This window comes from Geospiza fortis, unplaced genomic scaffold, assembly GCF_000277835.1.
Source record: "Geospiza fortis unplaced genomic scaffold, GeoFor_1.0 scaffold108, whole genome shotgun sequence".
Classification (NCBI taxonomy): Eukaryota; Metazoa; Chordata; class Aves; order Passeriformes; family Thraupidae; genus Geospiza; species Geospiza fortis.
In genome coordinates this window covers 1,542,956-1,559,996 of record NW_005054439.1, presented here as the reverse complement: position 1 = coordinate 1,559,996, position 17,041 = coordinate 1,542,956, and the positions used below count along the sequence as shown (strand labels likewise).

Below are 17,041 nucleotides of genomic sequence, written 5' to 3'. Positions count from 1 at the left end.
AGAAGCCAATTCTGTAGCCCCTTGCTTCCAAACCCTGGATGCAAACCCACTACAGCCACTGGCCACTTAGCTACATCTGTACCCAAATCTGCTACTTCTGCTATTATTAGTGTGGTTACATCAGCATTACAACTACCCGGCCTTGAGAAATTCTGTTCTCAGAAAGGTTCCCTATACCTCACTCATCCAATTACTTGTGAAGCTCAGACATCTCTCACCCTTTTTGGTGATGAACAGATGTGAAATTTCCTTCTGAAACTTCTCTCACTTTTTCAATGATTTTTGCTATGTTCAGAAATTTCTCAAGTCTAGTTATTTTTTATGATCTGTCCCATCAGTTAAATCTCAGGCCAGATCCTACTCATTTGCCCATGTATTTTAAAGTACAGCAGTTAGTAAAAAAAACCTGCAATTTTTGTCTAAGGAGACTAAATTACAATAAATTACAGCAAATAAGAATGCCAGGGTGAACAAAATGTTAGAAGAAAGGAGTAGAAAGCAAAAGTAGAAAAGATTCAGAATGTCTATGGAAAGGAATGTCTGGTGGAAAGGAAGCATGGGAAAGAGTAGAGCTTTGTTGTCCCTCACTACAGGCCTTGAAACAACCTTCCAAGGTCTTTGGAAGACCTGAATGTTAGACAGCTACACTGGTTGCTTGCTATTGATGAGAAATGATAAGTGAAGAATCTTTTAATGAGAAGTCCCTCAGTTGCACTAATCAGGATAATGGGGACAGAGTGCAGAAAGGTCTGATCCAAAGGGCAGAAACACAGTATCTGAAAACTTTTTTTTTCCCCTAATGCACTGTCTCTAATGCTGACATTATTTATTGTCCCCAAGAGATGCATTCCTGTCTTGAAGTAGACTGTGCATGCATAAAGAAACCCTAGCACAAGAAAGGGACCACACTTATCAGCACTGAGGAAATTACTCTGGAAAGCAAAGTACCTGGGAAGCACACAGAGGTGTAGATGCACTCTAGTATTGCACCTTGATGTCAGTCCTCACCATTCCTAGCAAAAGCAGTAATGGAGATAAAAGCAGGGGTAAGAAATCCAATCTAATGAGTAGGCAAATGACTTACAGCTGACCATACCATGGCAATTGATACCATGGCTGATATAAACCACCTGCAAAGTGTTGGCTAGACAGGTGAATCAGAGTCAAAAATGGCCCTTGGGAGTGCTGAGAAGGGCTGACCACCAACTACAGGGTCAGAATCATATAGAACCATACAATGTACACCTCTGTAATCTCAACAAGCAGCGTCCAGAGAAAGCAGGTAAGAAATCTTTAAAGATACTGCTTAGTTGATTTACCTCTGGACAGATTCAAATGGGAAACTTCAGGAGCACAGAGGTTTAAGACAAATTACCATAATAATCTGGTTCCTGAAGTACATAACTGCTTTTCCCATATTCAGGAAAAAAAATCAGCATGGAAGATTGACCTCTAGATTTTATCACATTCAACAGTGGAGCAATTTACAGTGGAGGCATCCCATTTAACAATGGAGGCTATCCTTAGGTCTCCTTTAATCTGAGAGTGAAATACAATCCTCAAAGTTTAATGACCTTAAATATTAAACCCACAGAATTCAGTGAAGAAAAACAACTGCTCAGAAAAATCCACGCATTCTCGACTTGACTAGACCAGAAGTTACTAACAGGACCTCTGAGACATTAAGATTACTATTTTCCTTTGTCAAGAGAAATGTTTGCACACAGAAGTATTTATTTTTCTAATGAGAGATGCAGTCAACACATGCATCATATTCATAGGCTATTAAGACAGACTACAATGCTTACTCAAGCACAGTGAGCTTCAGAGGCTCTAGCACCTTCTCTTTCCCAGGATGATTCCATGAAAAGTTGGGCTTCATAAAATGGAGGGCTTTGACTATGTCCATGTACATATAATACAGGAGAGACACACGTACTAGTTCACACTGAGTTCACACAGTGACTTCACTGCAGTGAAGCCACTTCAATCTGTAAACAGTATCCTTACAATCTACATCACTTTTCTCCTTTTTCACCAGGGTGAAATAGATCACATTAACTGCCTAGAGCTATACAGAGATATTAATGTATTGCTAGAATAAATGACAATTATGTATTTTTGCACATAACTCACTTGTTTGCCAGCACGTTTGACAACTGCCGCGATGGCAGGGTTCTTCACATCTATGAAGCCCACAGTTGAGTTTACGACCACAAACCAAAGAGCACTTATGTTCTGTGTCCTAAGAAATGGCAAAAAAGAAAAAGCAGAATTTACCTATAAGCCCTATTGGTTATTTTTTTCTCTTTGAGGTTCCAATCTACTTCTAATAATAGATAGACAAAACTGAATATTGCAAAAAATACCTTAGGCCAAATCTATACAGCTTTTCCATCACTGTATGAATACACAATTTTTAATGCAGATTCTGTTAAGACTTCTGTTACAGACACAGCTACAAGGTTTATGCTTCTTCTATTAAGTAATATGCTTTCCCTCTCCATTTTCCCTGGAACCACTTTACACTGATTTAACTGCTTTTAGGCAGAAATTTGGCTTTACTTTTATAATGATACCTATAAAACAAAACTTGCAAAATAAATGCACACACGCAAACCTTGTGAGCATAACCAACAAAGCAAATAGAGAATGAAGACGCACAAAAATGGAAAGATACCAAAAGAAAAAAAGACTATAAACATCACAACCAAAATTAAACACACATCACATCAAGCAATTTTATAGAACCACAGGTACACTCACCACACAGCAAACTTCATTACACTTGTGTCGTCCACATGATCTCTTCTTGTTGCATCGCTTGTCACACATGAATGTAATAGCAGCTATTAAAAAAAAATCCCCCCAAATTCCTAACTTTTAGGTCTTTGCATATGCTGAGAAAAAAACATGTAATTACAGTATAACGCTAAGGCTGTTGCAGGGCATGGTCTAGCAGAGACTAACACAAGAGTAAGCTAGCAAGCAAACTTTTAAACTACTCGCTCTGCCTCACAATTATCCCCATGTGGGCACTTGCCTTTCTTTAAAGAAACTCTTACTCAAAAGGATTTTGGAAAGCAGAATTCATGAATCTAGTTAATTTCCCCTTAACCTTCACACCATAAACTCCACACAACAGAACAAAGAAAACAGGATATTCTGATACACTGAAGTACCACAAACACCCAATTTAAGACTGCTTAAACTGGGGTGGTTTTAGCTGTTTTAGTCAGCTAAAAACAACTACTGCTATATGCTCATAAAATCACTGCTAGCAAAGAAAATCCAAATTACCATAAACAGCTAACAAAAGGGAATCACTTCTGGATTCCATAACAGCAAAGTCTTCATAGACAAAAGGTCAAATTAGAAAATAAGCATATTACTCCTCTATGTATCTTGTAAATAAATACCTCAAGTACATAGAGGTCAATCAAGTAAAGATTTCACTGAGGGGAATTTTGAGATGTTACATCCTGAATACCAAGAAGCATCAAATGGGAACACTCTGATGCAAAGATCATCACCACACAATGTGAAGTAGAATCAAAGTTTGTATTTCCCCAGAAACATAGGCATCAGGGTAAAACTATTACACTGAATCTGAGCTGTGCAAGTTGACCAAAAGTTATACAGGATGATGGGAGAGAAGGAGGGGGATGGCAACCTATTGAATATGGCAGGTGGTGTAAGAAACTGTTCAAAATAAAACAGACATAATCTTTGAGATCAAATGTGAAGAAGTCTTTCCTTATGTAAAAGATTAAAGAAAACTAAATATGTTTATATTTCAAACCTTCTCCCAAACATAGCAGCATGACCAGTACCATGAACAAGCAGCAGAAATTACCAACTTGGCATGGAAACATGGACAAAAGATGCAGTACAGATTAGCTATTTGCCAACTTTGTCAATCAAACCCCAAATTACTATGAGCTGTGATAATTTTTAAACAACTTTACATTACATATGTATCATTATCTTGTACCTTTATTTCTGAGAAGAGCACATGGGATTTCCTAGGAAACAAACAAGCAGCCATTAGATTAAAATAAATGAAACAACTGAAACATACTTATCTAGAAAACATTTGGTCACATGAAAAAAGAAGCACACTCTATTTTCATGTGTATAACACATCTGTATACAAAAGTGAAATAAAAACTGGGAAAAAATCCTCAAATCTTTTAACACAGTATTTGTTCCTTAAAGATTCAATACCAATTTTTAAAAAAGGTAGTTTTGTATTCTCCACTTAATTCAGCAGTTTTAAGTGTCACCGCAAACTGAGAGAATCAGGCTTGTCCCAAGAAACCAGAAATCTGTGTGATGGAAACCAATAGAGCTCTCCCAGAGAGTACTGATAGGAGTGCATAAATTTCTGCTTTGACCAAACATCCCAAAAACTCAAGTCTGACAAAAGAAAGGAAGAAGCTTAATGTTACGATCTACAAAGGTGTACCTAAAGACCTCAACATGAAAATAAAACGTGATGGATGAAAATAATGTTGTTGACATTGAAGCATTCACAATAACTTTATATTCTAAGCTGTCATTTCTGAGTATCACATTTTTCATAATTGATTGAAATTATCACTGTAGTTAACTCTTTTTGTAGGAGCATCTTTCTGGTGTGTGAGAAACTTCATAAACTAAACCAAAAACCTCACTACTTTATTTCAAGATTCAAAATGAAATCTAAAGCCTTCTACGCCATAACTACCTTCAGCAAACTTCTAGGAGAAAGCAGTTCCAACCGCTAGCAAACTCTCAGTAATTTCCATGCACCTACAGACTTACATATATTCAGAAGCCACCTCTACTTGCAGATGATATATAACAGGTCAAAAAAGTCACTAAAGCTTCTGTGATAGTAGCCAAAAATTTCAAAGCTATGATTACAGAAAGTAGCATGGTTTAAAAATATAATAATTACTAAATAACAATAGCTGAGGACCTAGAGGATCACTATATAAATGTACAAAGAACAGGAATCAGTAACAATGTAGCTGTTACTAAAACGGCTACAAGGAGACTACAAGCTATTACTATAAAGTTTTAATTAGGCTGCCTTTCTTCTCTCAGTTTACTCTTGGCAACACTACCAATTCCTTATGCTACAAAAATACTACAGAATAATATGGGATTTTGCAGAATGTTTACACTAACAGAACTCTGCCAAAATACTTTAAAAATTGCCTTCATAGTAAAAGCATGTTACCACTTCACAGTGTAAGCTAGATACCATCTATCAGTTGGTATACAACAGAAGTTTTTGCAGCTAAGGAGCACAGTACTTCTTCATACTTCTTCAGTTCCCTTTTCTCCACAGCTTTAAAAAGCAGCAAAGATTACCTGTTTCTGCGGTTACACACTCACCTTTTTTTTGAAGCCACACCTACAAAAAATATTTGATGTGTGAGAACATGGTCTACAGTCTCCTTCGTGGCAAAGGCTTTCACATGTATGAATGAACTCTAGCAAAATGAAAATACAAATATTAAGAATATAAAAAAATCTATGACCACATAACATCATATTTATTAGGAGCATCACTGGTCAATGATACTAAGCTTATGCACAGCCAAGTTTTATTTCCTTATTTTAAAGCATTATTATGAACACACAGCCAGACTGCAGGCTCTACAGTGGTTTTTACACTCATTTTGGTTAGAACTCAAAATCGCTAATAAAATACTAATTTACTGAAATTAAATATTTAAAGACCGCTTTTTGTTTTGTTTTCAAAATATTGATATCAGAAGGGTTAATCTAAGAACAAAGACTGCCTCTGTGTACCTTTAACAAAGAAACAGGCGTGCCCTGCTTCCAGAACAAGGACAGAGGGAATAAAAGATAAAGGGACTGGGGGAGTAAGTACATCTGGCTTAGGAATGCAAACACAGCCAAAATAAGACCATAAAAAGACTAAATAAGGAGGAGCGTTTTATGGTAATGAGCAATTATAATATGTATGAGATTTCTGCAAATTGTGAAGCATATGTATGTAATTGAAGTATATAAGCAACACGCTCACAGAGAATCGGAATGTGTGATTCTAGATTAACTTATCCTGCCTGCAGCTGGTACCGCAATAAAGAATGCCTGCTTCTTAATGCTGCATTGGTGTTCAGGAGTTCTATTCACCTGATTTCTGGTGACACTATGAGACACTTCAAATACTCTGATACAGAAATTTCTAATTACCATAGCTACCACAAGAAAGAGGTTTGCCACATGTTTTTCCACACGATGGGATAGGATCTGTGCAAATTTTACGTTCAACACATCCTAGTTCCAGTAACTTGCTGAGAGGAGTCTGACCACAGGGACAACGATACACAACTTGTGGAAGTCGTGGACAGAGCTGGCAAGGCTGAGGATGGCATACTTGCTTACAGTTGTGTCTCCCACAATTTAATTTTCTGGAAAAAAGAATCATCAAAGAAACAAAATAGAAAACAAAAAAAAAAATTAAAAGGGGAATTATCTAAGAGTATCACAGTAAGTTATTGTGAATAGAATGACCTTCTAGTTTTTAAAAGCATAAGTCATAGTGATCTTACTTGCCACATATATTCTGACATGAGAAACTCCCAAAACCATCAGAGAATTCTTCCTTTGATCCACACAATACTTCTTTGAAGTTGCTTCCACAGTAACACACTGAAAGAAAGCAATATTCCACAGAAAATACAAGAGAATATCAGTGACAAAACACCTCCAGCAAATATAAAAAGGTAAAAAGTGAAAAATTGTTACAGACAATTTTTAGAAGGATAAAGAAGTTGCTCCTCTTTAGATTTATTTTATCAATGTAACAGTTTTGTCCTGCAGAAGTTGGAATTCCAGCATTATTTGTTTTGATAAAGTGGAACTATGTGCACAAAAAGTTTATTTATTAAAGCAGTATACATATCAAGTTAATTATTACCTTAAAAAATGAGAAAATTAACTTAATTTTTTCTCTATAAACTGTCCTATGAAGTTATTTATATACTGGCACACATACTCAGTCAATTTAATTTCCATTCAGGTCTTGGTTTACAAAATTTTGACAGAAATAATGAGAAGCTTGTTGAAATGTACTCTCCTGTTGCCCTGGAATCCCTGGGTGGGCAAGGATAGGTTGGATTCAATCTGCACAGGGACCCTCAGCCAATGTCATTCAGCTCTAAATGCAGATGTATCATCGGCCAGAGAGCTGGATGGGGCTAAGACCTCAACGAATCACATGTGTAACTGGAGCGCCTATAAAATGAGCTGGAGGAATAACTCAAGACTGTTTGTCACAAGAATTCTAGAGTGTGAGTCTCTGTCTGACCCACACCCCTCATCCACGTTACACTTTCCTATGCCTTCTTCTATTTTTCTTTCATTTACCGTCTAATTAATTCTTATAATTATAGTAAAAAATTCAGTAGGATCAGAGGATAATTCAGATAAAAAAGGATTCGTTAGTCCAAGCCCTTACCTAAAGCACAGTCAGCATTGAGATAAGACCACATTACTCAAGTGTTTTATTCAGTTGGTCTTGAAAATCCCAAGAAAAGAGGTTTCCCTTACAGCTAGTTACAAGGAATTTAAGCTCATTGTCTCTCATCCTTCACACATGCATAACCTGTCCCTGTCTTCTTAAATTAATTATTAGCCACTGAAAGGCCACTACTCAGCCCTCTCAAGATAAGGAAGTCCAGTATCACCAGCCTGTCCTAATAAGGCACATGCTCCAACAGCCTAATCACCATGCCAGGATTCCAGCAATAGATTTTGTTTGGTTTAGGAAAAACTGGCACCTGCCTTTTGGTACTGATCTTTTCCACCCCCTTGTTCTCATTGTATAGGGCAGATATCTGTAAAGCACTTCAGTACTTACCTTGCTGTACTGTTAACTGGCAAGGTGAACATTTTCCCGAGTGGCACACTTGAGTACAGCTGTGCTTTCCACAGTTTAAAGTATTTCCACATACATTAGAACAATGAATTTTTGTTGATTGACCACAGCGAACTGAATGACTGTAGAGAAATGACAACATAGCCTGTCAGCTACATGACATCTATACACTATTTAATAAAAAGGGAAAGGCATTTTCAGTAAAAAGCCAAAATCTTCAAAAGGCAGCATAATTTACTAATGAAAGTCTTTAGGAAATAACACCCCTAGTTTTCCTCTTGCTTCCCCTCTTCCACCTCACTAAAGTAAAACACCTGTAACAGTAGTTAGTCTACAGAATTTTTCCTGAAGAAAATGGGGGAAAACAACCCAAGATGACACTAAAATTTGAACAAATGCATGAACTCATGTTTGCACTGTCAGAAAAGCAGGTATTTCCAATACAGACATCTTTCTGAAGACTTAAACAATCCTAAATCCATTGAACACAATGAAGATAGGGATATGGGCTTAAGAGTGGGTCAGATGACTATGAAAACAACTGAGTTTTTAATTAAATTGTCTAAAAATGTGACAAAATCAATTCTCCTATTTTTTCAACTCTGGATGGCTCAATACAATGGCTGTAAAAGATGTACTTGAAATAATAATTTTAAAACAGCCTTAAGTTGGTGATGCCATGCCATACACCCTGGATGCTTATACAGTACCTATGAAATGCTATTTTGAAGCAGGTTTTAAGTATCAAATGTACTATTACAAAAATCAGCAATCTGGTGAAATAATCTGACATCTGCAAAAAATCTGACATCTTGAAAAAAAAACCCAAAAAACTCTAAACAATGAAAGGAGGTAATATTACTGTGGAAGATAAAATTCAGTCATCTACAAGTAACCCATTTTTCTGCTGAAGACAAAGTGCTTTTATCTACAAATACTGCCACAGAAATTGCAGTACCTTCTTCTGAAAAATTAATATTGTGTAGTATTAGATTCAAACTCTGAGCAATAATTGCAAAAAACCGAAAGATCTTTTTTCCAGTGCAAGAATGTAACACTGAAATTGGTTTATGGCTTTTTTGGCTCTGTAAACAAACTCAGGCAAACAATTTATTACACAGAATCAGTTCTACATAACGAGAAAAAGGGACTCTAAAGACTCAGGCCAACTGATTATGAGTGATCACACATAGTATAGGCAGTACCATATTGCTACTGGCAATGACACTATATGCACCATACATGTAAGGAAAAGATAGCTTTCATGTCTGGAATACACTATAGACTTCTCTGTACAGTTTCTGAGAAAACCACATTATTTCTGAAATTAGTATTTCTGAAATTAGGTAATTTAAGATCTCGTTTCATTCAGATAGAAAAGATATGAACATTTTTTCTATTAAATTCTTGGAGTCTTCTAGCAAATAAAATTAATAAATACTAGTACGAGATTTCAACTTACAGACTGCTCAAACAATTCAGCTACATGTATCATAAACTGAAAAGTATTTTTTGTTATTTTTACTTTCTTTCTTGAAAAATTAAAAGTAACTGCATTTTTTCAAAATATCAAATTCTCCAAATCATTTTAACCACAAATGCAAGTCACAGCTCAGATTAAACTTTGCTCAGCAGATTTTTAATAAACTATAAGAAAAAAAAATTAGTATATAGAGTTTTAAACTGTTCTTATGTTTATAATAACTAAAATTATGTCTGTATAGTAGAAGCATTCTTACCTTGTTTGTCCACATTCACATGTTTTTGTCACAAAGGCTGGGCACGAAGGGCACGGTCCTGGGTGGCACAGACTTAGAAGTAAGTAAAAAAAGCTAATTTAACTTGAGCTTTATTACACTCGCAGAGACACAATCCACCATGACCAACATCAGTGCATTATCAGAACATTATACAGGACTCCTACACTCACTCCTGCAGGGTGTGAAAGCAGTCTTAACACAAGAAAAAAAAATTGATTATTACAATTGCATCAGTCTCAAAGACCACTAATGTTGAAGGAAAAACTGTATTCTTGCCGCTGTCAAATCAACAGTACTACTAACAAATCAATTCTGCTACTGACACATTTGATATATTTGATTTTCACCAGCAAACATGCATCAACTCAACTGTGTTCATCATTGATAACACCCAAAACAATCATCTTATGTCCAAAGCATTAACATAATTATTTCTTTGGTGATCTTAAATACAACAGAGATAAAAACTTCTCTAATAATTTCTTCTTTTGAGCTGGTGGTTTTATCTTTGAACTTAGCGCTTCTAGTGCCACCAGTAAGAGGTGTTGCTCCTCTTCCTGTAAGGTAACACACAGGAGACACAGCAAGTCTGCCTCAGTTTTCTTCTTACTGTCAAGGGCAGTTTCCTGCAGGTGTCATCAATTCTAGTCCTTTATATATCAGATCTTACCTCCTACTTCAAGAAAAACTAGATGTTCCTTATCTGCATGTAAGACCTTAGTTGGGCACAGACAAGCCCAGGTTTGTGAAATTATACTTAACTATCTAGTCTACACTCTTCCTTAGCCAACTCCAAGTTCCCTTCATCTGCAAAAACAGCAGCTCTCATTTGGAGCAATTATTACTAGCTGGAACTGACCAGCACAGACATCTTAGTCAAAAGAAAAAACTCAGAAATATCAGAAAACCCCATAAACACAGACTACCCAGTTACATAGTAACTACTGAATTCCCCAAGGACAGTAACTATAGAAGTACTAATTAGTACACCAGTTACTACAGTCATATGCAATATAGTTGAGACATGCCTCCAGCTTGTCAACAGTGGTCTGGCTCCCTTTCTTCCTCTACCGCTCCTCCTAGCTGACAGTAAGGCCTAACCTATCATTCAATCTACGCCAGCTGTAACAGTAAAGCCAAGCAATTGCACAATAAACCAATTCAAAACAATGAAAAATCCCCCATCACATAAAGCAAATCCAAAAAACAAACAACCAAAACCACCATAACCATCCATCTTTTGATAAATCAGTTTTATGACACAGTGAAGAGTTGAAAAAGCACCAGAGCAGGCACAAGGAAAGGGGAAAAAAAAAGAAAAACTGGATGGATACACAGTAAAGCAGGAAGAAAGCAAAACCACTGAATTAATTAAAACTGTACTGTGGAACTTCAGACAATGAAGCATGCATTCTGCAACATACAAGAAAACCAATCTTACAAGAAAACCTCTTGTAAAAGGACTGCACTGTATATTGCACTGTCTTGACTTCAATTCTCACAGACCCATGTAGGATTCTGAAGACTGGATGCCAACTTATGAACTAAGAATCAGATTAAAGTAAATATGAATTCAAAATACTAGAATCTAGGTCATAACTTGGAAAAGCGAGAAGGCACATCATCTTCGGAAGTCTTGTCATGTTAAGTTTTTTACCTGGTGTATTATTTCTCTCAACACTCTCATATACAGGCAATGCTAAGATTTCTTCCATAACCCCACTCCTGGCATGCTTTCTGATGATACTGTATCATCAGAATTTACATTGATCACAAATATTTTAAAGTTGTAAGTACCAGTAATAATACATCGCAGTCTTACAGCAAGATTCCTTTTGTTAGAACAGTATCAGACAATTTTCAGACATCTGAAAGCTTGGACAATGTATGTTTCTGAAACAGTTTTCTGACCTTTTGTTAATAGGAACAGAAAAATTCTAGTAATGCAAAAACTAATGCTTTGAAATCAAACTTCTGACTTTTGAAATAAGTATTCCTTATGCATCCCTACAGATACACATGCAAAAATCTCTGGTACAATTTAGTTTAGACAGAAGCTACAGTATGACTACAGCTCTAGGACATACTCGATCCATACAACAACAATTAAGATTGAAATTCAGATTTCATTCAGCATAGAGACATGCACAGGAAGTGCAGAAAGTGCTCCTCAGATGATAAAGATGGGTGATACCTTTAGAGTTTTAGTCCTGGTCTAGGGGATTAAGCAAAAATCTAAGTTAAATGACTTGACAATGTTGCAAACTGAACTCAAAAAGGCTGAAGACTTCAGTATTAACTTCTGTTTGGTGAATGCAGAGGTTTTTTTAACTGAACCTTCATTCAGTATTAACTTCTGTCTAGTGAATGCAGAGGTTTTTTTAACTGAACCTTCATTATCTACCATTACCATGGAGGATTATTTTGCAATTTACTGCTGCTGCTCTGGAGAACTGGCATACAAGAAAAGTTGTGAAGATAGATACATCTAGACAGAGGAAAAATTAAACTTCCATTTGCCTGACAGTGAAAGTATTAGATACTATAACAGAACAAAAAGGGGACTTGTACTGCTGTAGAGAAGATTACAGCACCAAAGATCTATGAAGGAAGTCCAGTGACTAAAATTTAAATTAACAGAGATGTGGGAAATGGATTTGTAGAGAGTTCTCAGGGCCTGACAGGAGGCCCACACAGTATGCATCTGTATGCAAACTTTGAGATAAGAAATGTTGACTTAGAAATGCCATGGAATAGGACAGATATTGTTGAGAGAGAAATGGAGTTAGAAAAAAAAGTTTCAATGGATGGCCTGGCAAATAAGACTAGATACTTTGGAGAAATAGAACTATGAAAGATGCCTTATACTAGGACTCATGAGAGGTAGTTTTAGATGATTGGTTTTAAAGCACCTACAGCATGGTGTGGCAAAAAACTGATAGACCGAGAAACACTTACAGTGTATTGTAATTAGGAAATAGCTGGCTTCTGAATGTGATGACGTGAATTATAACATCTGTATTGTCTCACCCTTCTCATGAGACTGAAAATGGAATAAAAGTTTTTAAAAGACCTCTCAGTTGCCCCATCTCTGGGTCAGAAAAAGGGTATTGTCTGACAGAGAGAAATTTCATTTACTGCCTTTATAAGACCTCTTTCAAATGCTGTCAAGGCCTTGCATAGTTTCAGCTGGCAGGGAGAACTTCAGAGCCTTAAAAGAAGTTTTGCTTTGTTAAGAAGTTTATTATCAGGAACATTTTATTGAAGGTTAAGCTAGATGTTTCTGTGATGTAGAACCTAACACTGTAAAATAAATGTGTTTTTAAACTAAAAATGTGACAAGAAGTCACCTTGAGAAGTGTTATGCATGCCATAGCACAACACTAGCAAAAGGTCTGCAAAGCATTCCCCTTTCAAACAGCTGCTTACCGGTTCCTCAGCTCTGCCAAATAACTGTTTATATAAATGGTTACCAATAAATCTGAGTAAATATAAGATTTATTACTAAACCGGTTGATGTGTTCAGGCCTGAGTAGTAGGCCTAAGCCAGAGTTGACTTACTAGATGCATCCCAAGCACTGTGTGACTACTGATACCATCAGTATTATTTAGCTAAAAAGAGACGACCAAGAGCTTATACCCACTGTTTAACACCAAACCCCTGCTTTAAAAACTTTCACATAACCTTCTGTAGTTACCAGCAAGCAATGTATCCTTTTAAGAAATTTTCCCAGCTAACATGAATAGAGGCTTGCTTGTAGGGTATTTTAGGGGAAAACCCTCACAGCCAAGGCCTGGGCTCTGGCCAAGCCCTGGCCCTGGCTGGTCCGCAAGCATGCCATCAGATTCAGGTGTTTCTGTGCTAAAAATACATTCAAGTCACTTTGACTTGCTGATTTGGACCTATAAAAGCTGGACCCACTTTCAGGGCAAATTTGGAGGCCTCACCTACAGGTGGACTCACCATGTAGGATTTTGCTAATTGCTGGGAAGGGTTCTTCAGGTACTCACTGTGAAACAGAGCTTCCCAGCAACTATGGACTCTGGGTGACGGTGAAGTATTTAGGCAATTGATGATGGATCTAACTTTCTCAATCACTATCCTTTCTCTCACAAAGTAATGATTAGGTACACTACCTTGCTTATTTTTCCTTGTTGCTAGAGCCAAGCACATGTTTTCTTGAATGTATAATTTTACTTTTGTATTATCTTAATATTCATTGTAAAATAAGAAGACCATTCTTTCCATTGGCGTCTGTGTCCTTTAAATCACCCGTGTCAATTGGCAGTGTAAATCGCCTTAACTTATTTTCACCAAAATGGGGTGTGGTGTTGAAAAGGAAAAACAAAACAGCTTTTAGGATATTTGCAAACAGAATGACAGTTCTGGTTCAAACCTTATCACCTTATGGGAGCATGTGGGAGGAGGGGAAAATGGCATACAGCAAATCCACAATCCAAGGAAATAAATGCTTGCAAGAAGTTCTGAGATAATCTAAACTTAAGCAAGAATCATGAAATAGAGCACTCTCTTGAGGAAAATCTCTGCCCAGACATATATCATGATCCAGACTTATCATCTGCATTCAAATACTAAAGCCCTGCATCTCTAACTCCACCAATGATACAACAAGAGGGAACTAAGTTCCTGCTTGCTTTTTGATACAGCAGATGATGGTGGCCTGTGTCCTCACAGACACTGAAGATTCCCATATGGGAGAAAGAAGTGTCCAAAATATGATGAACATCCAAAACTGGTAACATTGATGTTGAAAGTGCATTCCTCTCCAGTTCACCATCCTAAGTTCAAGAGTGTCAAGAACATCGATTATCTGCATGCCTACTGTTGCCTTATCTCCAGGACTGGATAATCTCATCATGGTTTTATTCATGTGAAACATAAAGTTGAATTATAACATTTTTAAATACGCTACAACTGGTCATAAATTGGGACTCAATTTTCACAGCTTTTATGCAGATCAGACATTTGGAGACTAAAAATTTGTAGCACCCCAATGTCACAGTATTGTCACTACTCTTCAGAAGACTTTCTAGAAGAGAATGCCAAAGACTGAATCTCTGCTGTAGACTAGGACAGGAAAGAAGAGAAGACATCTGCTTCCAAGCCCTACAGGAAAGTTTGTCAGGCAACAAATTGCAGTCAGGGAGTTCTCAAAGTGGTTAAGAAGTCTGCTTATTTCTGACTGGGCAAAAGATATGTCCATGAACATATGCCTCCTGAGATGGAGGCGTGCCACTGGTCTCCAAGAGAATCAGTGTTCTCTTCAGGGTACCAGCTACCTCAAGTGTAGTCTGAAAGTTGAAAGTAAATTAAGAAAACAGCCATGACACTTAAATGAAATAAAACATAAATCTGTATGCATAAATACATAATGCATAAATATAAATTCAATCTAATATCAAAAAGAAGTCTAATTAACATTTCCAGGTATGGGAAACAAATATTAAAGAATTATTCTGACATTCAATAAAATGTTGAAATATATTTGAAGCAGAAAACATTAAATACAAAGTTCAGAGTAAAGTTCTGAGCTTTAGCAAATCTTGGAAAAAGTGTCAGGCGACAATCTATTGGAATGGGTGAAGTTTCTGACCAAGAGCAGAAAACTGCTTCTATCAAAAATTTCCAAAACCAGAAATATGAACAGATGTTAAGGACCAACTTCCATGGAAATTGAAGCTAGATACAATGGGAACAACATATAATTTATGTTGTTAGCAAGCAAGCATATTTATACATTGAAAAAAATAATATTAAAAAATCTCACATAAAACATCCAAAACTGAAAACAGAGACACCCTCCTGTAGTGGTCTGGATTTGTTTATTTAAGATTTTCCTAATTTTAAAATTTCCCAACCAATGTGTTGATGAGTGTGGTGGGCTTCAGTGCTGGCTAATTACCAGTGCACTCATTTCCTGCTGTGAGATAGGATTAGGAGAAAGGTAAAGTAGGTTCAAAACCTTTAAAAGGGTATATAGAAAATTTTATTAAAATAATTAAAAGAAAAAAACCTAGTAAGAATCAGAACAAACCCTTCAGAACACTTCTTCTTCTCCCACAACCTTTTCTTTCCCACTGATAATGTAAAGAAAGAAAACCTAAAATTTCTAGTTAGTTTACCACCTCTAAAATAGTCTTTCTTTAGTTCACTTAGGGAGAGAAGTCCCTCTTGTTAATGTTATGAAGACTTCTTCACAAGAGGAAAAAAACAGTACTCTTGTGGCTCTCCATTTCATTGCGAATAAGAGACACCCAGGGAACCCTGTTATCGTGAAGTCCTTCCGATTTCCACAAGTCTTCCCACAGCTTGTCAATAGGTCAACAATACCCTTATGGGTATTGTTTTAAAGATGAGTTGTTCAAAGGTAAAAATTCTCATTATTTATCTCTAACATCATCTTCATCCCTAGGAACAGAGATCTTCTCTTTCTTCTCCTGGGGGCACAGGACTACTCTGTCTTTCTCCGCTCAAACTTCTCATGGGATTACAGCTACTTTAACATCTGCTTATTTTGGCACTGAGGTCTTTACTTGGTATCTATAATCTGAACCCTTTCATCTCCCCATAGTTTCCTGTGTTATAAGGAAAAAGAGGGTTTTTTCCATAGCTTACAGGAGAATTTGAGCCATAAGATCAAGGCATCTTCCCCTCCCTCCCATCTGTGACTTAAATCTTCCTCACTGACTATCGCTCAAACTTCTCATGGGATTACAGCTACTTTAACATCTGCTTATTTTGGCACTGAGGTCTTTACTTGGTATCTATAATCTGAACCCTTTCATCTCCCCATAGTTTCCTGTGTTATAAGGAAAAAGAGGGTTTTTTCCATAGCTTACAGGAGAATTTGAGCCATAAGATCAAGGCATCTTCCCCTCCCTCCCATCTGTGACTTAAATCTTCCTCACTGACTATGATGTTTTCATGTTGTTCTTTTACATGCTTGCATCTTGTCATCTTGTTCCTTTCTCTCACTCGAGGGAGGATTAAAGAATTGAAAGGGTTAACATCCCGCCTGGAGCCCGGCTGGGCCCTACAGACTGCGGGAGTTGTAATTAGGGGGAGTTGTAATTAGGGAAGTGGCTGGGATCCAATCGAATCAGCCAGGCTAGAACCCAGCAGCAGCACACTGGGGGTGGGGGGTGGCTTCTCGCTCCCCCTGCCCGATGGCTGAGGGCAGCTTCCATGGGAGTAAAATCCCGGCACCAGCCTGGGGCTGCTCCCGGGGCCCGGCTGGGCTCTTGGCCGATTGGAGGGCGGGGGTGTAGTAGGTAGTCAGATGTAGCAAGGCCGGGCTCCATCCAGCCCCGCGGTACTCCCCTCTCCCTGCTCAGCAGCCCCAGGGCTGGCAGGCGGCCC

The 17,041-nt window shown here is 37.3% G+C and overlaps 1 protein-coding gene across 1 annotated transcript in view; it reads right to left on the bottom strand.

The window, feature by feature from the left end:
• NFX1 (nuclear transcription factor, X-box binding 1) overlaps nucleotides 1-17,041 on the bottom strand; it is a 70,704-nt gene that overhangs the window by 31,640 nt on the left and 22,023 nt on the right. Inside the window, exons 6-13 of the mRNA XM_005427263.2 lie at nucleotides 9,640-9,711; nucleotides 7,883-8,022; nucleotides 6,573-6,672; nucleotides 6,214-6,431; nucleotides 5,386-5,483; nucleotides 3,995-4,025; nucleotides 2,767-2,849; nucleotides 2,137-2,245 (exon numbers count right to left, since the gene is read on the bottom strand). Coding sequence (XP_005427320.1) covers nucleotides 2,137-2,245; nucleotides 2,767-2,849; nucleotides 3,995-4,025; nucleotides 5,386-5,483; nucleotides 6,214-6,431; nucleotides 6,573-6,672; nucleotides 7,883-8,022; nucleotides 9,640-9,711 — 851 coding nt within the window. The remainder of the gene's footprint in view (nucleotides 1-2,136; nucleotides 2,246-2,766; nucleotides 2,850-3,994; nucleotides 4,026-5,385; nucleotides 5,484-6,213; nucleotides 6,432-6,572; nucleotides 6,673-7,882; nucleotides 8,023-9,639; nucleotides 9,712-17,041) is intronic.